This window comes from Aotus nancymaae, unplaced genomic scaffold (assembly GCF_030222135.1).
Source record: "Aotus nancymaae isolate 86718 unplaced genomic scaffold, 86718_ANA_hifiasm-v0.15.2.pri h1tg000076l, whole genome shotgun sequence".
Lineage (NCBI taxonomy): Eukaryota > Metazoa > Chordata > Mammalia > Primates > Aotidae > Aotus > Aotus nancymaae.
In genome coordinates this window covers 21,136,018-21,159,941 of record NW_026988491.1, presented here as the reverse complement: position 1 = coordinate 21,159,941, position 23,924 = coordinate 21,136,018, and the positions used below count along the sequence as shown (strand labels likewise).

The window sequence follows — 23,924 nt, the reverse complement described above, 5'->3', positions numbered from 1 at the left end:
CTAGCATGACACATGACCAAATGGGGCTGATGAGACTCCTTCCAGATTTGCTGGAGGGTGTGCGGCGGGAGGGGGTGATCACCACCAGTGATCCCTCTTTGGGATCACTGCTGTGAGAATGGAGGCTCTATCTCCACAGGGAGAAGCAGAGAGGCTCGGAGATAAGAGGTGAGAAGGAACTGGCATCCTGCTGGCAGAGAGATCTCCATTGCTGCACCCCCACACACAGTCTGCCTTTTGGGCTTGACTGAGGTGAGTCATCTGTGCACAAAATGACCCTGACAATGACACACAGCCTGGCCAAGGTCTTGAGGTGTGGGGACAGCAGCGAGGGGCTCACACAGGAAAGCTCTGGGCCTTTCCTCCCAGGAGCAGCTCACCTGGGCTGTTGGGGAGAGAGGAGAGACCGGACAGGAAGGAGCACAGTCAGCAGTGAAAACAAGTGAAGTACGGCAGCAGTGCCAGAGGCAGGAGGTGGTGTCGTGGGGCCCCGTTCTTCCCCAGAGCCTTGGCAGGTCGGGGTCTGGGGTCATTTCTGACCAGGCTGGCTCAGGAGGGCTTCCTGGAGTGGGCAGCTCTGGAGCTGGGCCTAGCAGGCTGGGTAAAGTTAGTGTTGGGCTGGTACCCCTGGGAGGATATGGCCAGAGCAGAGAGCGGGGAGGCAGGAGGCAGGAAAGTAGAGCTTGTGTTTGGGAAAAACAAGTCCTGTTTCCCTGGAGGACAGAGATAAGGCAGGAAAGCCTGGAGGGTTTTGGCAGCAGGGAGGGGGGAGCCAGAGAGGTCTGGCAGTCAGGCCCGGGGCTGGATGGGGGCTCTGGGCACAACTGTGAGTCATCTCGGCCATCCTGGGGAGAGAGTCCTGCAGACAGCGCGCCATCACACCCTGTGCTGCCTGACGAGGCACAGGACAGACGCCGCTGTGCAGCCCTTGTGGATGCGCTGAATCCTTTACCCTGAAATCACTGGGTCCCCAGTTCTGCAGACAGGAACCTGAGACTTGGAGAAGTACAGCTCCCCTGAGTGCCTGCCTCAGCCCTGGTCCATCAAGGCTCGACCTGGAGGAGGATCAAACAGGGACCCTGAATCTTGACCCAAGGAGTTTCAGGTGCATTTGAGCTGGGGCCCTTGACACAGAAGGAAATGGGGAGGGCAGATCCAGTTCTGGAGTCTTTGGATTGAAAGGCTGGAGATGCCTGTAGGACTCCCAGGGTCAGTGGGTTGAGGGCAGGGCATTGGGGCAGGCTGGAGACACAGCAAGGGCGGGACAGAGCACAGAGGACCCAGCCTGGGGAGAGGGAGGCAGAGAGGGCTGGCAAAAACAGCCACCAGGCCTGTGTATTTTCTCCACTCTGGTTCTCCTCCACCCTCCCACCCCAGCGTCCGGCAACAATCCTCCTGGGTAGGACGCTAGGGTTCTGCAGGGCGATCCCCTCGACCCCTTTGCTGAGCACTCTCCTGTGAGCTAGACAGCCTAGAAGCGGGGTGGTGGGTGGTTTCTTCTGGAGGGTCCAGCACCTGGGAGCAGGTGGGCTTAGAGTGCCTCCCCCCTACCGATGTCCTCCCTGTTAGAGTAGAGCCTGGGGAGATGCAGGGGCGTGGGGCGTGGGCAGTGGGGTATTCCTTGTATGAGAACGGTGAGATTCAGAGAAAGGGTGGGTCCAGAGGTCTAGATCCTGGGGACAGACAGCACCCCGGGCACCCTGGGGTAGGTGCGCCAGGTACTGCGCGACTCTAGCGGGGTTCGTGCTGCGTCCCGTAACGCGCGGGCTGCAGGTCCAGCCCCGCCGTGGGGCTGCGCTCGGGGCCCCGCGTGGCGGCCGGGGAAGGGCATTTCCGCCCGGGACGCAGGTCTCCACCCGCAGCCCAGTCCCCGGCCCCGCGGGGCGCGGGCGAGGCCACAGCAGCGTGCGTGCTCGTGCGCGGCGTCCGCCCTGGCAGGCGCGGGGACGGCGTGGCCGTGGCCGGCGGCGTCCGCGCGTGCGCGTGGGTGCGAGCGGCGGGGGCGCACGTGGCTACCCAAACAAAGGCAGCGCCGCGTGACCGAGCTCGCGCGCGCGGACCCGCCGGGGCAGGCGCGCCCCCGAGGACCCCGGGCCGGCCGCGGGTCGGGGGCGGGGCCGGGGCGGGGCGCGGGGCGCGGCCCCTTTAAGGCTCGGCGCGGGGCGGGGCGGCGGCTGCGCAGCGGGGCGGGGGGTGCGCAGACTCCGCGCAGCGGGACGCGAGCGCGCGATCTGGCGCCGCCGCCGCCGCCGCCGCCTCCGCGCTCGTGGCCGGGACCCGCGGGGCCGCCTCCTCCCGGCTCCCCGGCGCCGCTGGGCTCCCGGGCGGGCGGCAGGTGCAGCGCGGCCGGGCGGCCGGCGAGGGGGGCGCCGCGGCAGGTGGATGAGAGTTGGCCCCGATCTCCGCTCAGGGTAAGCGGCGCGCGCGGACACCTACCCACCCGGACCCGGTTGCCCCGCGGCCGCGCTCTCCCTGCCGCCGCTGCCCGGGCCCGAGCCGGCGACCCTCGGAGCAGGGCCCCGCGCGGGCGCACCCCGCACACGCCCCCGGGTCCCGCGCGTCACGGCCGCCCCCCGCGGGCACCGGCGGCCGCTGGTCAGGGTTCTGCCCGCCGGCGGGGCGAGACGAGAACGTCCCTGGGTTGCGGGGCCCGGACTACGGTGGGGGTCGCCCGATCGGGGTCACCGACGTTGGACCACTGGAGGGGGACAGGACTGGCCCGGACCCGCCAATGTCGTGCTGCGGACCCACTCCCGGGTGGGACGGGAGAGGAGGGGGCGCCCCAGCCCCTGCTTCCCTAGAGACGACCTCGTCAAAAAGTTGTGGGCGCTTGTACCCCGGGTGCACCCCACTTTCTGCCCTGTCTCCTCTCCCTTTGTTTGGGACGTTGAGCTCGTGGGGCTCTCTGCCGGGGCAGGCTGGCACCTGGGCTGGCGCTCAGGCCTGTGCGCCTGCCAGAACGTGGGGCGCAATGTGGCAACCCCGGCCTGAGGCCCCACAGGCCCAGAGCAGGACCTGCACCCCTGCCAGGCCCTGGACAAGGGAGGGAGGAGAGCCTGTTTGTTCGCAGCCGGGTGAGCTGGTGCCCCTGCCCTGTTGGCTTCCTGGCGGAAGGTGCAGCAGTGCCCCACGGCCAGGGACCTGAGCGTGACCCCCAGAGCCGAGTACACTTCTGCAGCTGTTGTCAACCCTGCATCTCCAGAGGTAGCAAAGATTCGGTTTGGGGGAGACGTTTTGCAGGATGGGGTTCCTTTCTTGCCTGCCGTGTGTGGGTTAGGGAGAAAATTCAGGGGTGTCTCTCCTATACACCCAGAATGAGGTGTCTGAGTCCCAGCCCAGTGCAGCTCTGCCCTGGGGCTGGCTTTGGGGCTGGGCCTGTGGGGGAGGTCAGGGTCAGGGCTCTGTTGGCTCAGAAGTTGAGGACAGTGCTGAGAGAGGAGTCTGGGACTTGCCTCCCTCACCCGCCTGCTCTGTGACCTTGGGCAAGGTAGTGAGCCTCCTGGGCCTCAGTTTCCTCACTAGTGAGTGGGGAGGGGCAGGTAGCAAGATCGAATGAGATAATGTGGGCCTCCCTCAGGCCAGGCTTGCCCTGGGTCAGAAGTCAGAAAGGGCTTCGGAGGTCAGTCATGGCCTCTGCCCTGGACAACTGTGGCTGTGCCTGAAGTCTCTTTTCCTGACTTTGTGTCCCATGCCCATTTGGGGACACACAGTCTGGCGGGGGGAGTGTGTTCAGTTGCTGCCCCTGCCTCGTGCTGGAGTGAAGCCATATTCCACTGTTGTTAGCTGGGACTCCCCAGATGAGTGACCTCATTAAGCCTGCCCCTCCTTCCTGCCGTAGACCCCTCCGAAGACCCCTGCCTGGCTCAGGAAAGGGGCCCTGCCTGTATCGCCTCCCTTCTGCCTTGGCAGCGGTGTAGACCCTTCTGCAGCACTTTGTGGTTCCAGGGCAGGGATCTCGAAGCTCCACAGTCTTCACTGTGCTGGGCTCACAGGGATATGCAGCTTGGTCCTAGAGCCTGGGAAGTCGGGCACCTGGGGTCTCAGTGGACCACCAGCCCACTGCTCTGCCGCTCTTTCCTCTCAGCTGCCCCTGCGGCTGATGTGTGGAGTGTGGCTGTCCCAGCCATGCAGCCTGGGGGCAGGCGGGGCCTGTCCTGTGATGTCTGTCTTGTACTCTGGAGAGCCATTTCCTGGAAACTGCTCGGCAAAGTCTCAAAGTTGTGGTCTGTTTCGACATGGCCCTGGGAGGCTGTTTATTCTGGGTCTCCTGCTGAGGGAGGTGGAGGACCCTTCACTGCGAAAGAACCAGGTGGTCTCGCTCCAGCCACCGGCCTTCGAGGCCTTCCCCTTAGCAGCCTCGTCTTACCTGTGCAGCCCCGCGCCAGCATCAGGTGACCTCTGCTCTCCGCTCTCCCGGGCTTCACCTTCAACTAGAAAACAAGGGAGGAGGATCAGAGCCGGTTTTCCTGAATCACCATTTCTGCTGTAGAATAGAATAGAATAGTGGGTCAGGCTCAATGAAAACAAAGTGTTATTGGAGTCTAGTGAGCCTCTGCTGCCAGGGAGGGCTGCCAGCCTGAGGCCTGTTTTCTCTTTGGAAGGAGGATCAACAGTGTTACAGATGTTACGGAAACAGCAGCGCCTTACCTGACGTGTGCTGGTGACATCTCTGTTATGGGAGGTCCTGGGGCCCTGATGGTCCCATGGTGTGATCCGTGTTAGTGATTGATTGTGCCATCCATGTGCCCCCTCCCCTTCCTGGGGCCACATGAAGGTCCCTTCCAGCTCCCTGTGTTCCTCTGTTTGGGTATGTCTCTCTGGTAGCTGAATCCACTGGGCTTTGTTTGGCAGTGGGGTTGCAGTCCTGGTCTGCCGTGGCTCTGGTCAGGGGCTCATTTTAGGAGCCTTCCCCATCTCGGGGAACTGGGGAGGCTTCCCCGTATGCGGGCCTCTGTGTGTCAGATTTTGGGGCTCCTGCCTAGTGGCCATGGTGGGGACTTGAGCATTTCCAGAGTTGCTGCTGTTATGGGCATGTACTGGCTGGGACGGGAGACACCAGGGACTGGCTGGGTGGCCTGGTCGCCCCTACCTGAGTTTCTGCCTCCTCCCCTGCCAGGCGGCCTGAGAGGCTGCTGCCTGGCCTCTTTAAGGGAAAGGAGACTGTCTGTAGAAATCTCCGACAGAAATTGACAGGGAATTGAAGGAGAGAAACCGTGGCCGGGAGCAGTGAGTAGCAGGTGGAAGGCAGAGGTGCTCGCTGGGAAGCAGCGAGCTTGGAGATGGCTTGGAGATGAGTACCTGCTGGGGTGCCTCCGAGGCCAAGTGGAGCACTCACAGTGCTTTTGAAGTTTGGGCATCCTGCAAGCTGGCTGGGGGTCCCTTTGGCACCGCGGCGGGTTTTAGATCTGCCTTTTCTTTGGTTTTTGGTGTCACCGCAATGGTCCTGAAAATGCTGCTTGTGAAGGAGTAAAGTTCAAGTCCTCCACAGTCAGGTGTGACTGGGGAGTCTGGGAGGAGGCCTGGGTCTCCCAAGGGGACAGTTATGTGAACAGAGAGTCACAGGCCTAACCCAGCCCAGCAGGTGGGGCCCAGGGCAGCCTGTCACCTGCTTGAAGCCCTTGGCAGCTGGGGAAATATAATAGTTTAACTTGAGAACTTAAAGGCGGGTCACTAAGACCTCTCTTACAGATGGAGACGGCGCAAGAAAATGCGGGTTTTGCCGGCACGGTGGCTCATGCCTGTAATCCCAGCAATTTGGGAGGCCTAGGTGGGCAGATCGCCTGAGGTCGGGAGTTTGAGACCAGCCTGACCAACATGGTGAAACCTTGTCTCTACTAAAAAGAAAAAATTAGCTGGACGTGGTGGCGCATGCCTGTAATCCCAGCTTCTTGGGAGGCTGAGGCAGGAGAATCACTTGAACCCTCGAAGTGGAGGTTGCGGTGATCCGGGATTGCGACATTGCACTCGAGCCTGGGCAACAAGAGCAAAACTCCGTCTCAAAAAAAAGAAAGAACAAAAACTTGGGTTTCCCTAATTAGAGAAAGCCCTGTTGTTTTTGCCTTTGGTATCTCTGAGTATGGCCCATACAGAAGGCCTAGGCGGACACTTTGGGCTGGTAATTCACCACTAATGACAGTCCCGTCTAAAGGGCTACTGTTCCGATCGTTTGGTGTTTGAGTTATAATCTAGGGTTGTGATTATGTTTAAGCCCTGTGATTAAAGTCCCCTGTGGTTACACAGGAAGGCAGGAAGTACCGGCCTATCAAAAACTTAATAATAGCACTAGAAATCACTCATTCTGCCCAGCAGGCTTGCGCTGAGTGTTTGACACGAATTGTCTCACGAAGTCCTCAGAGCATACATCTTCATCCCATTTTACAGATAAGGAAACTGAGGCACAGGGAGGCGGTGCAGCTTGTCTGAGTCTCCAGTTAGCTCCTGAGCAGAGCTGGGATTTGCAGATGGGTCGTTTGGCTCCGAAGGCTGTGCTTGTAAACACTGCAGGCCTTCTGCCTTCCTAATGATCCTCCTGTAAGGGGGATTTCGTGAGAGAAATGTAAGCAATAAACTTGAAGTCGTGATGAGACTTCTCTCTTTGCTGTCACACATGTAGTAAATAGCAAGATGTGGACAGCATGTCCTGCCTGGGCTGGGCAGGCCTCTAAGCCTGTTAGGGGATGTATTTTCTTAACAACTGGAGGTAGGTGCTCTCGTTAGCTGAGCCTCACGCAGGAGGAAGCCCCACAGAGCCAGCTGCTCAGTGGTTTCCCCAGGGCCACAGGTCGGTGCGTGGTAGAGGTGGGTTTGGACCAGTGGGTTGTGCTGCTAACCCGTGCCCCATATGCACGGGGGTTAGGTGGAGAGCACTTTTGATCTTGCTACTGTGTGTTCCTGGGCAAGACACCTAACGTCTCTGGGCCTCAGTTTGGTCACCTGTAAACGAGGGCCTTGGCTTAGGGTAGGAGGCTCTGGCCTGAGGTGGCCGTATCTGCACCACCTCCCACGGGGAGGCCCAGGTGGGTGGGGAGGCCTGGCTGCCACTTCCCTAGAGGAGGCAGGTCTGCTGGGGAGCAGCGCTGGGGCCTTGGCTGGGGCTGGGTGGGGAGGCCATGGGTGGTTCAAGAGCGAGGGCTTCTGGGATGCACTTGGCAGTGGCCCCATCACTGCCCTCTGTGGAGCGAGATCCGATGAGGCAGAGCATAGAGGTGCTGGGAAGCCATGAAGCCCTGTGCTGGGTGAATCATTCTTGTCCCTGGCGAACAGGAGGGACAAGAGACTCTGTTCGGGACCCCCGTGCCACCAAACTCCTGAGAAGCTGCGGTGGGAGAAACTGAATGCTGGGCAGCGAGCGGTTAGGAGGCTCCAGGAAATGGCTCGGCCTCTCTCGGACGGTTCCCCTGTGCGCTGTTCCTGGGACAGTGGGCTCCCAGCTCTGGCATCTCCCTGTTCCACGTCCCCTCGCCTGGGAGGCCGTCCCTCTGCCGTCGCTGCTCGCCTCTTCCTGAGGTTCTGGTTGTCTGTCTACTGTTTACCACGCTTCCCTTCTAGAATGTGGGATCCTGAAATTAGGGGTCCCTGCTCGTGTCCAGTGACCTGGAGTGGCACCTTGTAGTGCTTGCTATCCTGGGACGCTGGCTCGGGGCTGAGCTGGGCTGTGGAGTGGGTGGGGCCGGGGGCCAGGCTGGGAAGGATTGTTTGTTCCTCATTCTTGGTGTGGGCCTTGGCCACCTGGCTGAGGTGTGTTTGTCAGTGTCTTTATTGAGGTGTAATTCACACACCATTCAACACATTCATTAAAGTGCACAGTTCACGGACTTCCCATACATTTCACCGAGCTGTGCAGCCATCACCACAGTTGAAACTCAAACAGGGACCCGAGCCCTCTAGACGCTGTAGGCACTCTCTGGACCCTTCCTCCCACCCCCGGCACCCACCCTTCTCTTTTCTGTCTCTCTCATTTCTCTCCTCTGGGCGTTTCATACAGAAGCACTCAGACCACCTGTGGCCTCTGGCATCGGCGTCCCCGACTCCGCGTGGATGTGTTTTCATCTGTGCTGTCACGTGCAGTGGCCGAGCTGGGCGTGGTGCCCCTCCTAGAGTGTGGCACCTCTTCCCTGCCCCTGGACCACCTTTGTCAGGACGCATGGAGGGCTCGCCTTGCCTCCTAAGTGCCAGGCGTCTGAGTTCACAGCAGCCCCTTGTGTTGGTTTGGCTGGCATAGAGCTCTTTACGCTTCCCATGCTGTGTACCCACCGTGTGCAGGGCACCGCGTGCCATTTCACGTCTCATACGTTTCCGTCCTTGCCATTCATGTGAACTGTACTCAGCTGCCTCCAGGAAGCCTTTGGGACCTTTCCACTCCCTCGGGCTTTGGCTTTTGGCCCCTGCCCCTGTGCTGACTGCCTGCTATTTACCTGCCCATCTTCTGAGCTCCTAGAGGGCAGGGCCCTGCTTTTCCTCTCATGCCTGGAGTCACTGGGGACAGCATCTATCAGGTGTGTGGGGGGCAAATGGCTGCAGATGAGGATGCTTGCGGCCTGGGCCCCACGCACGCGGCTCTCACGGACTTCCCCAGTTCATCCCATAGCCTACTGTTGTCCCTGGGTCGTCCTTCCATTATTGTACGTATATGTCATAGAATCTCCAGGCTTTTACTCTGCGTCCTCTGGGGCACCTGGGGCGGGGTTTGGCTGTGAATGTTCCTAGGTGCTCAGGTAGAGCTGGGGAGTGAGCCCAGAGCCTGTGTCCCCCCATCCTGAGTTTTTGTTTTTAATAGTTGTGTGTGTGTGTTTTTTTGAGATGGAGTTTTGCTCTTGTCACCCAGGCTGCAGTGCAGTGGTGTGATCTCGGCAAACTGCAGCCTCTGCCTCCCAGGTTCAAGTGATTGTCCTGCCTCAGCCTTCTGAGTAGCTGGGATTATGAGTGTCCACCACTACGCCCGGCTAATTTTTGCATTTTTAGTAGAGACAGGGTTTCACCATGTTGGCCAGGCTGGTCTCGAACTCCTGACCTCAGGTGATCCACCCACCTTGGCCTCTCACAGTGCTGGGATTATAGGCATGAGCCACTGCACCCAGCCAATAACCCTATTTTAACTCTTTTTTTTTTTTTTTTTTTTTTTTTGAGACGGAGTTTCGCTCTTGTTACCCAGGCTGGAGTGCAATGGCGCGATCTCGGCTCACCGCAACCTCCGCCTCCTGGGTTCAGGCAATTCTCCTGCCTCAGCCTCCTGAGTAGCTGGGATTACAGGCACGCACCACCGTGCCCAGCTAATTTTTTGTATCTTTAGTAGAGACGGGGTTTCACCATGTTGACCAGGATGGTCTCGATCTCTTGACCTCGTGATCCACCCGCCTCGGCCTCCCAAAGTGCTGGGATTACAGGCGTGAGCCACCGCGCCCGGCCCTCTTTTTTTTTTTTTTTTGAGAGGAAGTCTCACTCTGTCACACAGGCTGGAGTGCAGTGGCGTGATTTCGGCTCACTGCAACCTCTGCCTCCTGGGTTCAGGTTTGAGCAGTTCTCCTGCCTAAGCCTCCTGAGTAGCTGGGATTACAGGTGCGTTCCACCACACCTGGCTAATTTTTGCATTTTTAGTAGAGAGGGGTTTCACCATATTGGTCAGGCTGGTCTCGAACTACTGATCTTGTGATCCACTCACCTCAGCCTCCCTAAGTGCTGGGATTGCAGGCATGAGCCACCACCCCGGCCAACTCTATTTTTTAAAAACTGTTTTAGATTTATAGAAAAATTGCAGAGATAATACAGAATTTCCAAATTATCCTTGCCAACCTTTGCAGTTTGTCCTGTGATGAACATCTTACTTCAGTGCGATAGTTTGTTAAAATCCGTGGACCAATATCGATACATTGTTATTAGCCAAAGCACATAGTGTGTTCAGATTCCTTAGCTTTCACCTAATGTCCTTTTTCTGTTCCAAGACTGCATCTTGGGTCCCAGATGACATTTAGCTGTCATGTCTCTGTAAGCTCATCTTGGCTGTGACAGCTTCTCAGACTTTTCTTAGTTTTGATGACTCTGACAGTCTTACGAAATAGTGGGTATATTGTGGGATCTCCATCCATAGGAATTTGTCTGTTTGGACAATTGGAATTCCTCTGTTGGAATTTGGATGTGTTTCTCACGGTGAGACTGGGGCGCCAGCTTAGCAGCGGGAAGAAGGCCTTCCTGCTAAGGGGCGCGGTGCCCTCTTACCACATCATGCCAGGCGCATGTCATCCATGTGACCCGCGGCTGCTGGTGTTGACTTGGCTAACCGGCTGAGGTGTGTTTGTCAGGCGTCTTCACAGCGGTTCTCGTGTCTCCTCCCTCCGGTTCTGTTGCCTTTGGGAAGAGGCCACTACACCCAGCTACACTTGAAGGCTGGGGAGTCACACCCACCTCCTTGAGGGCAGAATGGCTGCGTCACTGACATGGCAATCTTCTGCAGTGGGGGTCTGCCTCTTCTCCCCATTTATGAGCTTATGCAGCCCCTTCTCCAGGGAGCCCGAGTTCCTTTTACTGGAGAGCAGAATCGGAAACCAAGATCCAGGTAGCAGGTATACTCATTACTCCTGGGGTGTCGTTGCTTCTAGGCCCTCTCAGCCGACAGCAAGGAAATGCACACGTGAGCTGATGTACATGTCTCTACCTGCGTCCATGTGTAGCCTCCTGTCCTGTGCTGAGTGAGGTGCGAGTTCACACTGGTGATACACGTGTGAGTTAACACACATGTATGTACATGTCTCTACCTGCATCCATGTGTAGCCTCCTGTACCTGTATTGAGTGAAGTGTGAGTTCACACCAGTGATGCACTCTGATCCGGTTCCTGCATGGATCTTTCTGGTCTCCTTTCTTGCTGATCAATACATGTCTATTCCAGCAGCAGGAAGCCAGACTCCCACCACTCGCCACCCATCTACATAATCTTAGTCCCGGTGTGTCTGCATAGTGGGACTGGAGTTGTTAGTGGGACCCCTCGGCCTTGAGCCCGGGCTCCCAGTGTGCTGTTGCAGCATGGCTGGCTGGCTGGGGCTGAGGAGGGGCCGCCGCCTCCCCAACATGGTTCCATGACTTAGAGGAAGACGGGAGGGAGGCTGCAGGAGAACCAGGGACTTCCCTGCTGTGCTTAGTCAGCCCGGCTTTGTGGGTACGGGCACGGGCTTGGCATTGCTTTGAGACCTAAAAGGGGGGCTGACTTAGAACACATCCCAGAGTCTGGCCTCCTCAGGCAAGGAGGAGAAAGGCAGCCGGCGGGACGCTTTAGAGTTCAGACAGATCTCCGACTCCATCCTGGCCAGGTCTGTCCCCTCTCCACCTCTGAACTTGTCACCCTGGCAGGGGACAGCCTTTGAAAAGATCTACAGAGCCGCATCTGCTGGCCTTTTTGCTAAGCGTCTTTCATGCAGGAATGCTTCAGGCCCTCGCAGAAGTTTTGGGAAAACAGAACCAGCGGTGCCTCCCTGTCTGCTGGTTCGTCCGTGGTCCTTTCCAGGCTGCATTTTGGGGATCTGCATGGAGCTTGTCTTGTTTCTTGCTGTTGGGTTAACTTTGGCCCTAGACACAAGAAGGCTCTGGTCACAGCACCCCAAGGCCCTTGCCTGGAAGACAAGACACTCACCTATGTGTTCAGGGCTCCATGAGGGGTGCCGGCCGCTTACGACCTGTCCCAGGCACCTGAGTGATGCTTCTGCCTTCAGGACACACATGGTGGGAGGGAGCCTCTGGGAGTGGGACGGTAAAGTAGGATGGGGAGGGGGCTGACCCAGCGGGGAGGAAGCGACAAGGAGGGCTCCCTGGAGGAATGAGGGAGGGGCACAGGAGCCCTTTGTAGGACATGGAAGTGGGGATGGCTTGGGACTGGGCTAGGGCTGGCATGGGAGCCTCTCAGGTCAGCTTGTTAAAGGTCAGCCTCTGTGCAAGACTCCTGGAGACCCACTCAGCATGTGCCTGCAGCTCCTCTGGTGCCAGGACTGGGGTTCCAGCCACATGTCAGGTGCAGTGGGATACCTGGCTCCTTGTTTTACACAACTCCAAGGGTACTAGGGACCTGTGTCCACTGAAGGCCCTGGTCTCTATGCTATAGGGCTAGGACCGCCCACAACTCCGTTTCCCCAACCCTATGGGGTGTGTCTGAGGAAGAAGGTGGAACTGGCCTGGCTCCCCCATTCTGGGGCCTGGAGCAGAGCACAGGAGCCAGGGCCGCCCTGGGCTGGGGATGCTGGCGTTCTCGGGGATGCAGCTTGGGGGCTGGTCCACTCACCTGCCCATGCCCCCACCTGGGGCCTGCTTGCTGCCTTCCCTCTTGACCATGTCTCCCTACTTGCCCTGGGTCCTCCCCACCACCCCATGCCCCCCCGCAATCCTCGCTGGGCCCCATTGGCTCCTCCCTGCTTTCTCGGTTGAGATTTGTGGGCTGGCTCAGTCTGGTGCATTGATCAGAAGCATTTGCTGGGTGACGCTGGCCTGGAGGGGCTCTGTCCTCTCTGGTTACAGAGCTCTGCTATGGCTGAAATGCTGGTGGGGTCTGAGCTTCTCAGGGTGACTGGCTGCTGCCCCTTCTGGGACATGAGTTGAGGGGAGCCCCTGCCTGTCTGCTGGGGAAAGTGATGCTGGGGTGAGCCTGGTCTGAGCAGTGAGGCCTGCAGGGTCCTCCATCTTCCTGCCCTGCGGCCGAAGAGGAGGGAGCCGAGGCCTTGCAGTCCAAGGGCACTTGGGACCTGGATTGGCAAGAGGTAGGAAGGTGTGTGTTGACCTTGGCCCCCGGGTGGGGAGTTTGGGTTTCAAACTCTGAAGCAAGGCGGGGCACAGTGGCTCACGCCTGTAATCCCAACACTTTGGGAGACTGAGGTGGGCAGATCACGAGGTCAGGAGTTAGAGACCAGCCCGGCCAATATGGTAAAGCCCCGTCTCTACTAAAAATATAAAAAATTAGCTGGGCATGGTGGCACACACCCTGTAGTCCCAGCTACTCGCGAGACTGAGACATGAGAATCGCTTGAACCCAGGAGGCGGAGGTTGCAGAGAGCTGAGATCGCACCACTGCACTCCAGCCTGGCAACAGAGGGAGACTCCATCTCAAAAAACAAAAACAAAAACAAAAAAACTCTGAAGCAATACCCACACCCCATCAGCGTCCTAGAACCCGGCCTCTCACCCAGGAAGAACTGGGCTGTAACTAGCCCATGGCGCTGGGCAAAGCCCGTGCTGGTGGCCACAGCTTCCTCAAGTGCTTTCCCAGTGCGTGTGCCCAGGGGCTCTTGTTTTACACAGAATCCTAATGAGGTAGATGGAACCCTGGCCTGGGGGAACACTCAGCTGACAGCAGGAGTGGACCCCAAGAGAGTGGAGGCCCCTGTGATCTGGAGCATGTGTGCCCGCTGGGCTGTGATGAGCCAGTGATCTGGAGTTCCAGAGTAGAAGGTGACGTTGTGTCCCCAACACTGCTAGGACCACAGCGAGGTGTGTGAATCATTTCACAAGTTCTCCACCCAAGAAGTGAAACTGTCAGGTTTAGGTGTGTGGGGGCGGGAAGGGGAAGGCGGTTCCGAAAGCCCAGCCGTCCAGAGTGACACCGGCCATCAGCTCTGGGAGGCGGAGGCCCTTTGGGGTCCTGTTCCAGCTTCAGTGTCCAGGTTGGTTTCTGTAGCCCTTTTCTTCCAACTAGGGGGATAGTCAGGGGTCTGGCAAAGGTTTGAGTGGAAGGGCCTTCCCCAGCAGCATGCCAGGCAGGCGGCCCAGGCCGGGACAGGGGGCCAGTGGGCTGGACGGGGGTCAGCGGGCTGGATGGGGTTCAGCGGGCTGGATGGGGTTCAGCGGGCTGGATGGGGTCAGCGGGCGGGGGCTCCATCCTGTCCTGTCCTGTCCTGCGAGAGGAACCTAGGCAGGTACGCTGAGGCAACCCAAGCTCAGGAGGGAGGGACCCAGAGGCGCTGGCCCAAGGTAGGATTGAAACGGCTGTAATTGACTGGTGGTGGTTGCTGGCCCCCGGAGCCTGACCACCTGGTGGAGGTGGCAGATGTTTGGCGGGGAGGAAGTGAAACAGGCGTGTGCCCCAGAAGCCCGGGCATCGGGGCGGGGCTGCAGGAGGATGATACGGGGCCCCTGTTCCTCCCCTGTCTGGGCAGACCAACTCACCTCACAGGATGGCTGGCAAAAGGCCTGAGGGGTGAGGGGGCCAGGGGCTGGTCTGGAGGGGCATAGACGGGGAGGGAGTGGGTGACATCTACTTGAGAACTGCTGGGGTCGGGGAGGACAGGCAGCTCCCTAGGACTCCATCAGGGCTGGGGCTCTCCCAGAGTCTTTCTCTAAACCCGACATCAAGAGCTGTGACTCAGGGTGGACAGGCGCTGGGGAGCCAGCCCCAGCCACCCCCATCTGCTGTCAGAACCTAGGAGCGTGGAACCCTGGTGACTGCCCAGTGTCCCCCACAACTCGATGGGTGAGGAGCTGGTGGGTCAGCAGGGGCGGAGCCGGGGTCACACACCTCCGCCCTGTCTTTCTATCCCTCTTCCATCCCTCCAGGCAGCATCGCACAAGGGCAGGGAGGTGGCAGGCCTGCTGAGCTCTGTGTGGATGCAGGGCAGCCCCACTGGCTTGTTGGAGCGCCCTCCCCGGTCGAGTGCTGTTTATATTGGTATCTGTAGAGTGGGCCAAACCACTGTAGAGGGCAAAAGGGGAGCCGTGGCCTCTGGCCAGCCAGAGTCTAAGCTTTCAGAAGGCCCCACCCCGGTCCCTCACAGTCTTAGCCATCAGTTGCCTTTGGAGAATGAGCGATCTGAAGATGTTCCTGGTTGCGGGGCAGGGGTGGCCAGTGTTCCTGGAGCTGCAGGGTGCCACCCTTTCCTCTGTCCTCCTTCCCAAGCCTGCTCCGGGAGCCCTGGCCCCGCCCTCTCCATCCCCGCCCTCTCCATCCCCCTGGTCCTTAGGCTGTCTTAACACAGGTCTCGAGACCCCACGTGTGCATCAGCTGTTGGGCTGCCTGGACAGCCCTGTGCCCTGGTGCCTCCTGCATCCAGAGGGGCTGATGAGCTGGGAATCTGGCCGTGACTGCTCTGGGGCCACATGGATGGCTGTCGGCCGAGATTCCTCTTGGTAGGGGCTTTGATTGGGAAGCTGGGGGAAGATGGCTGGTAGGTGGGATTCAGGAGTACTGGGGACCTCTCCCAGTGCTGGGAGATCGAGGCTGCAGTGAGCTGTGATCGCCCTTGCACTCCAGCCTGTGCGACAGAGTGAGACCTTGTCTCAAAAGCGTCAGAAAATTGGGGTTCATTGGTCTGGACAGATTTACCAAATTCATTTAGACAAATTTACTGAAGCTCCATGAGGCAGAGGCCAGTGGACGTTGCTGAAGTCCTAGGCTGTGTCCCTCAGAAAGGCCACCTCCTGCACTCTCCAGTTAGCCATGGCCAGGCATAGTCAGCAAGGGTCTGTGGCATCATTGGAACCTTGGGGCCCAGCCTAGGACTGGTGTGTCTCCTCCTGCGCCAGCAGGCTCCACACAGCAAGGCCCTCTCGCTTGCCCCCAGGTCCCGCACTTGTCAAGGGCATCATGGAAGCAAGTGTGTGTTTTTAAATAATTGACTTCTTAGTTGTATGATTAAGCATAGCAGAGCTGAGTGCAGTGGTGTGTGCCTGTGCTCCCAGCTCCTTGGGAGGCTAAGGCGGGAGGATCCCTGGAGCCCAGGAGTTTGAAGCCACCCTGGGAAACATAAGGAGGAGACCCTGTTAAAAAAAAAAAAAAAAAGAATGAAGTAGAATGAAGTGAGTTGTTTGCACTGAGTCATGGCGAGGAAGGTGAGGAAGCCCCACTGGGCTGTGCTGTGAACTCAGTCATTCGCAGCTGGGAGGGGCTGTATTCAGTTTCTCTCCTGAATGTTTTCACTGTTCCGACTGCATCAGACTAGGGAGGAGCCACATCCTCTACGCCTGCAGAAGCAGATTTCTCTCCCAGGAGTCTTGGAGTTCTGTGGCCACATTTATGGTGACCAGCCCTGCAAGGGGCTCTACCGACCCCAGTGTCGGCTGATTTGCGGGCTGCTGGCTGCCCGCCTTGCTTTCTACATGGAGGCATTGACTCTGCTGCACTGAGTTGAAAGAATTTTAGCAATAAAAATTGCCTGTATGACCTATTTATAAAGTATTCCAGAATCACTTACATGAATATTTTGTCCTAAATTCTATATAATTAGAAGACATAAACCCCACATTGTGATTATTTTGGTGCACCAACATAACCTAAATTAGAACTCTCCATGCGGGCTTTCAAAAAAGAAAGTATTTGAACAAAAACATAAAAGGAATTGATTTTATCCACCCTGTTCTCAAATACTGGAGAATAACGTGTTTGCCTAAGTAACATCGAAACCTCATTTACTCTGTTATTTGATTTGCAGACCTTTTCTCTCTACCAAAAGGAGAAAGGTAAATTGTGCTGAAACGCTGAAAAAGTCCCAAGTTCTGACTCTGAGGCCTGCTGAACCGTCACGGGATTCTCTCCTGCCCACTTCCTTCTCCCCAGAACCTCACGTTCAGCAGAAGTTGCTCGCGGGCGGCCCTTTTTGCAGGTGGTCTTGACGAGAGGCATTCCTGTTTCTGCAGCTGGGCAGGGAAGGGGATTTGTTGTTCTTGACCATTTGGCAGGTGTTCTCTGAGTGCCTCTCCTCCGCTGGGCCCACCATACAAGAGGGCAGGTGGGACCCCCTCACCCCTGCCACAGGGCCCACCCAGAGTCCCATGGCGGGCAGGCAGAGGCGGCCAGCGCTGCACTAAGTGACTTCCTGCCACATGCGGCTCAGTGCTGGGGTGGCCTTCTAAGGGAGGCTTGTGGGCTGAGTCCTCTTCCCTTTTCATCTTTTGGGCTTCTGGGGCATTGAATGGGACACGTCATAGGCCTGGGGTCTGTGCTGCCGCTCCAGGTCTGTGCATGGTCCTCTTTGGTCTATTTTCATTATTTTTATTTATTTATTTTTTTGAGATGGAGTCTTGCTGTGTCACCCAGGCTGGAATGTAGTGGCGTAATCTCCACTCGCTGCAACCTCTGCCTCCCGGGTTCAAGCGATTCTCCTGCCTCAGCCTTCTAAGTAGCTGGGATTACAGGTGTGAACCACCTCACCTGACCATATTTTCATTATTTTTAATAATATAGTGGGAACCTCTGGGCTCACCATCAAGCAGAAGCCAGCCTTGATATCCAGCATCCTGCCAGCCCCTCCCCAGCTGCCCATGCCTGGCTCCTGCCCTGTGCTCTCCCTTCCCTGCCTCCCTGTACACACCTTTCCCTGCCCAGGTCCACACTGTCACCTGCCATAGCTCCGCCCATAGGCCATACCTGCCTGGCGGGCCCCTCCTCCCTGCCCCTGTTTTTGTGGAAGGACAGGTGGAAGTGGGCGGGTGGGGTGGGTGATGCTAGAGAAAGAGCATTCTAGGCCAGGACAGGAATGCATGCACATGGGTGTGAGGGACCAGGTGTGTGCAGTGATCCTTGGCATTTATGGGGTGGTGGGGGCAGTGGCCAGAGGAGGGTTAGAGTAGGGGGAGGCTTCTGGCCCTCTAGGGAGCCCTTGGTAGAGGAAGGGACATGGCCTGGGGTTGGTGAGGGACCTCTGGTGTTGGGGGGCAGCTGTTTCAGGTTTCAGGTACAGAGATGTCCAGGGGTAAAGTGGAGCTTGGTCTCAGGAAAGTTGGCCCTGGCATCTGTCCTGCCCTGGGGTCCAGGAGGGCCGGGCTGGAGATGGAGGCTGGGGCCGTCCTGGTCCCAGGTGAGGTGGCAGCTCTTGGGAGGGAGGGGAGAGTTGGTGCCCTGCAAGCCCAGAGGGGAGGGGCGGGGGCGGAGCCGGGGCCGGGCGTGGGGAGGGGCACCCTGCATGTTCTGAAGTGCATCGTAGCGCCTCCTGCCTGGCCAGCACGGGTTTTGCCATCTGTGGTTTGCCGCTCCTGTGTCCACTGCTGGTCACCAGTGCGTTGGGACCTGGGCCTTCTGACTGCAGCGGGTTTGTTTCTGCTGCTCTGAGTGCAGCTCAGTCACCACGGTACCTGCTGTGCCTGCCTCCTGTGGACTTTGTGGCTTGGTCTCGAGGCAAAGCAGCTGGGAAGTGGGGTCCAGACCCCAGCCCCGCATGCGGTTGGCCGACGGGCTTGGGAGAGTGTGCCCTTCCCTGGGAGACACACAGGGTTGGGGAGGTAAAGTCAGTGCCAGGTGCCCAAGAGGGGCATGTTTTGAATCCCAGGGCGGCCATGGGAACTAACTTCAGATAGAGACCGTGAGATGTAGTAAGTCTCCATGCGGAAGGATTCTGGAACGATCCAGGTGGGGACATGGGGGAGACTGGCCACTGGGACAGGTGTTTAACTTGGCTGCCTCTGGAGGTGGTCCCTCTTCTGACTGTGTTTTCCTGTGTTGTGAGTCTCCCTTTAATGCCACACAGAGGTCCTCCACCCACAGGACTCTCATCCTGCAGCCCATGGCCTGGCCTGTGTCTGGAAAGGGGAGGTGGGGTCCTGATGTTCTGGGCCTGGTGGTCAGTAGGGGCATGGGGTGCAGAGGTGAGAGGATTGCACATTTTAACAGGCTCCCCTGAAGGCAGCTCAGCCCTAGGTGAGGTTGGCTCTGGACACACCCATGGGAGACCTCTCTTCCTGCCCTGACCCTTCTGGGCGCCCCCCACAGCCCCCAGAATGGCCTTTCCAGCTGCCCCTCCAAATCATCACAGGGACCCCTGCAGACAGTCAGAGGGTCAAGATGTGAACACCCAGAGAACCACAAGCCCAGGCCACACAGGCAGGTGACCACATGGGCAGGTGAGCACCCCGTCTGGCAGGCGCCAGGGTGATACATAGCTTGTCCAGATCCCAGAGCTAGCTGCTAAGCGGGGTCCCCGGGGTCCCCGAGGTCCCTGGCCTTAACGCCCAGCACTGTTTCTGTACCTTGATCACCTTCCCAGTTCACGCAGGGAGGCTGAGGAGCGGGAGCTGCTATCCTGGTGGGACGGGCAGCCAGACCCTGGATGCTCTCCATGCTGGAAGCATTACTTCAGCATATTAGGATGGGTTCACTTTCTCATAATTCACTCTGTGGACACGTTGTTGGAATCACTGTGCATAGTTCTGGATCTGCACCATGACAGGAGGCCAGGGCTGCCTGCTGCGGTTTCTCTGCTTCCTGGATTGACCATGAGGACAAGGACTAGCTGGGCCCAGGCCCCGCTTCCCGTGGATTAGGGACTCCGGCTGCCGGCTCATGCCATCCGGGGCTGGAGTCTTACTGGTGAAATCACATTTATGAGGCTGAGAGCCATCAGTTTCCACAGATGTAAGTGTGGCCAGGATGACAGATGTCCCTGGTGGCCTGTTCTGCAGGGTCCTGCAGGGGACTCCAGGGCTGTCTGGCCACAGGCCCGAAGTCCTTGTCACCATCCCTCTGTGGGTGGGTGCCAGTGCCTCCTGGGCTACTGAGTGCTTGACAAGGGACTTGGATGGTCTCTCTCTTCTCAGATGAACCAGTTGATAGAATTCTGTTTCCTTTCGGAATTTAGAGATTAGGCTTCTTTTTTTTTTTTTGAGACAGAGTCTCATGTGGTCTGTTGCCCAGGCTGGAGTGCATCGGCACAATCTCAGTTCACTGCAACCTCCACCCATCGAGTTCAAGCAATTCTGCCACAGCCTCCTGAGTAGCTGAGACTACAGGCGTGTGCCACCATACCCAGTTAATTTTTGTATTTTTAACAGAGATGGGGTTTCACCATGTTAGCCAGGCTGGTCTTGAACTCCTGACCTTAGGAGATCCACTGGCCTTGGCTTCCCAAAGTGCTGGGATTACAGGCATGAGCCTCCATGCTGGCTGAGATTAGGCTTTCACAGCAGCATTCTTTTGCCCTCTTGGGGCCTTTTTTCCACCTGTCACAGAGGCCTCCACTCCTTTGCGGAGCTTGGACAGCTGCAGGGCTGGCTCAGCTGCCATCTCCAGGTGAGCCACCCTCCAGCCTCCAGGCGAGCCGCCCTTCTCAGCGCCCATCCATCCGTCAGCCTGCTCGACTGGTTAAGCCAGGTCTCCACGCCTGCTTTCGATAAGTCCTGCCCTTCCCTGGGAATCTGCAGCCAGACCTTTGGGTCTCTTGACTTGGAGGACTGGGAAGTGGCTCCAGCAGGAGGGAGAGGTTTCCTTGGCTGCTGGAGCCTTGCAGGTGCCAGGTGCGGGCCCTGAGGTGGTGCACAGACCAGCTCCTGCCCGGTGCCAGGTGCCCCTCCTGGCAGGAGGCATGCTGCTGAGCAAGGCTGTTTTAAAGAGGGTTTCTTTCAGTTTGACGTTTAGGAGGTTATGTTCTCCCAAGGAGAAGATGATATGAAGCCCCCAAAGCCGTATGGGGATGAGATGATGCGGTGAGTTGGAATCTGGTTGAGACCCAGAGGAGCGTCACTGGGTAGCAGTTCTCTTCTCTCTCTCTCTCTCTCTCTCTCTTTCTCTCTCTTTCTCTTTCTCTCCGCCCCCCCCATCACTCACTCAAGTTTCAGGTGATTTTCTGGCGTGGTTTTAATTAGGACAGAAACAAGTACAGTTTTATTTGCAAGTTACCTTTCTGGGGGCAAGTCTAGGAGACATGGAGGGTTTTGTTTTGTTTTTGCCATTATCTGCTTGTAGATCTTGCCTTTAGAACGCTGTACAGGGTGGCATGTTCTGGTGAGTTGCATCTTTTTAGTCCACTAGGGTTTGGCATTGGTGGCCTTTTTTGTTTTCTTTTGTTTTTTGAGGCAGAGTCTCGCTCTGTTGCCCAGGCTGGAGTGCAGTGCCACAGTCTCGGCTCACTGCAACCTCCGCCTCCCAGGTTCAAGTGATTCTTATGCCTCAGCCTCCTGAGTAGCTGGGATCACAGATGCCCACAACCACGCATGGCTAATTTTTGTATTTTTAGTAGAGACAGGTTTCTCCATGTTGGCCAGCCTGTTCTCAAACTGCTGGCTTCAAGTGATCTGCCCACCTCGGCCTCCCAAAGGGATGAGAGTGCAGGCGTGAGCCACCTCACCCGGCCGAGTGGCCTGTTTTTGATGAAAATTTAATGAGAATTCTAGCGAGATGTGTGGGTGTCTTTTGCCGCTCTGGTAGGTGGAGTGAGGGACTGTGTCTGTGGATGGAGAGCAGGAGGCGGGTGGATGGAGTTGTCATTTGCACCTTACCGTTTGTTGCCAGAGGATTCTAATTATGCAAGCTGTAAGGCCTTGTCCGGGATGAGTGCTGACTGGGAGGCCTCTTTTGCTTTTTCTCCCACTTTGGAGAAAAGCTGTGCTAGTTACTGGTTGGATTTGCTGACCGCCGGCTCCTGGCTCACCCATGGGTCTAGGTGGTAGATTCTGGTTAGTTGAGGCATATGGGGGTCTGCTTGGGGGAAGGAGCTTGTTCAGAAGGTGGGGAGACCCTGAGGTCAGACAGGGCCTGTGGTGCAGCTCCGAGCTCCTCGAGGGACTGAAATACCTGAAATTGGAACTAGGAGCTGCTGCTGGAAGCCAGGTGTGGGCCAGCGGGGAAGGATGGAGCTAGCCTTGTCTGGAGAGCACCCTTATCAGCTACACGGTGGGTTTCAGCCAGGACTGAAAGAGAAGGGGACCCAGGAGGGGAGGTGCGTGGGAAAAGGATAACGCAGAATACAGGAGCCGCCCCGCACCCAGAGGGCCCGGGTCGGGGGTCGCAGGGCTGTGAGCTCTTCTGGGGGCCTCTGGTGCCCACCAGCTCAGTGCCGTGCAGCACCCCTGGAGGAGGATGGGGGTCCTAGGGTACTGTCTGACACAGAGGCAGTGATGGAGATGGAGGGTCAGATCAGGACATCCCAAGATCTTGACAGAATCCCGAGCACACAAGAAGTAGATTTTCAGAGCCTGTATCAACAGATGGGGCTGGTGGGGGGCCCAGGTATTTCTGCTGTTGAGCCGCCCTGGGCACGGGCAGGGCCTGTGCGTGAGAGTCTTGCGCTGTCAGTTACGCAATTCACAGATGGCTCATGGCTTTCAGACCTTGAGCCGGTTATTTCATAGTTGTGCTTTTAGATACTAAGTGTTTTTGAGAATTAAAGTTACCTAGTGGAAATTTACCTAGCATCCTGCATTTAACGTATTAGATCTGTTCTCTGAAATGAGCATTTTGGTCTGTCTGGAAGATGGAGACTGAAACGTTTCCACAAGTCAGCGCTGTCGAGCATGAAGGCCCCACGTGCCCACGGGTTCCACATTTGCTGTCACTGGAGCAAAGGCGTGTTATGAGGTGTGACTGCTTCTGCAGAAAGGTGAGCCTCAGAAGGGTTTCCCCACGTGGGGACTCCTCAGTCATGAGTCAGCAAGAATTGCGGGTGTGTCTCGGCACTTTCTCCCTGGAGGAGTGTCCATAAAGTGGCTGACTGTGAATCTGATCTTGCCTTAAAACCACCGGGAAGCTTGCTGTTTATAAACTGATTTGTCAGAGGGTCCTGCGGAGAGCGGAAGTCCTTTCGTCATAAACGTATTCTACCCCAAGTGTCTGCCTTGGGAATCGACTGTTTTATGCCATGATTTCTTAAGGCCGGTGACACCTGTGCCCTTCTGTGAAAGAAGGCAGACAGCTGCCTGTGACCAGTGCCCGCAGCCATTGCCTGGAGCTGTCACCCTGTTCCCAGTGGTGGGACACGGGCCACTGCCCAGGGTCTCCCAAAGCCCCAGCAGAGAGGGCATGCAAAATGGAAAGGGTCCCCACAGGCTTGCTTAAGCTGAGGGGGGCTTTGCTGGCTCAGGACCAGGGGCCTGTGGTGTGGAGCTGCTTCGGGTGCTCCTGCCAGGTCGCCGGTCTCCCCTTCTTCTGGCGTGGTGCCTTTTAAGCCTCCACGCTCCTTCTGCTTCCCTTGTGGCTTCATTCCTGACATGCAGCAGAGCATGTGATTGGCAGCCCCTCACCATGTGATGGGCAGTTCCCCGTGGAGAGCAGGGTCGTTACCAAAAGAGGGAGCAGGGATGCTGGGTGAGGGAGGCACAGACAGGGCCCAGGCAGGCGTGGAGGAGGCAGCGGAGTGAGGCTGCAGGTGCGTCCTGCACACTCAGGTGCTAAGCCCGGGTCTCCGAGCCCCTGACAGCCTCAAGCGATTGAGGACACTGGCATATCTTTCTGTGTGTGGGTTGTATCCATTGCTACTTGCTATTAGAAGTTAAAACTAAGAAATTTTAAAAGATCTGTTAATTTTTGAAACATGCAACTATAAATCCGTTACATGTTAACATAAATAGCATATCTTTTTTTAAAAAAGGTCACTACTTAAAAAAAAGAATTGGTGAAGAGGGGTGCTGATGTTTTGCCGCTCTCTTCAGGGTCTGGTTTGTTGGGAGACGCTGGCTGGCTCACACTGGCTTCTGTAACCCGTCAGCTGCCACATCTCACCATGCAGCTGCCTGGGGCGAGTGTGGAAAAGGCGAGCAGCATTTTAGGATTATCACTGGAATCGTTTTGACTTTGTGGGTCCCCGAAAAGGAACTCCCAGGGTTCCTGGGCCACACTTTGAGAACCTCTGGTTTAGGTCTTAGGCAAGATTCTCTGCCGTGTGAATTAGGGTGTTTTGGGGTTTTTGTTTGTTTGTTTTTATTTTAATCTTTCTTATTTATTAAAATGTTTAATTAGTCCGAGTGTGGTGGCTCACACCTGTAATCCAGCACTCTAGGCGGCCGAGGCAGGCAGATCACAAGGTGGGGAGTTCAAGACCAGCCTGGCCAACATGGTGAAACCCCGTCTGTACTAAAAATACAACAATTAGCTGCATGTGGTGGCGCATGCCCTTAGTCCCAGCTACTCCAGAGGCTGAGGCAGGAGAATCACTTGAATCTGGGAGGCAGAGGTTGCAGTGAGGTGAGATCGCACCACTGCACTCCAGGTTGGGCAGCAAGAGTGAGACTCCATCTCAAAAGAAAAAAGAAATTAGCTGGG

The 23,924-nt window shown here is 57.2% G+C and overlaps 1 protein-coding gene across 2 annotated transcripts in view; it reads left to right on the top strand.

The window, feature by feature from the left end:
• Positions 1-2,348: 2,348 nt before the first annotated feature.
• The window catches only part of GRAMD4 (GRAM domain containing 4), an 84,886-nt gene continuing 63,310 nt past the window's right edge, over positions 2,349-23,924 (top strand). The window contains exon 1 of one of the 2 annotated variants that reach the window (XM_021668660.2): positions 2,349-2,411. In XM_021668660.2, coding sequence (XP_021524335.1) covers positions 2,383-2,411 — 29 coding nt within the window. In that variant the 5' untranslated portion in view covers positions 2,349-2,382. Of the gene's footprint in view, positions 2,412-13,528; positions 13,633-23,924 lie in introns of those variants that run through there. The other variant, XM_064368234.1, reaches the window with a different exon arrangement.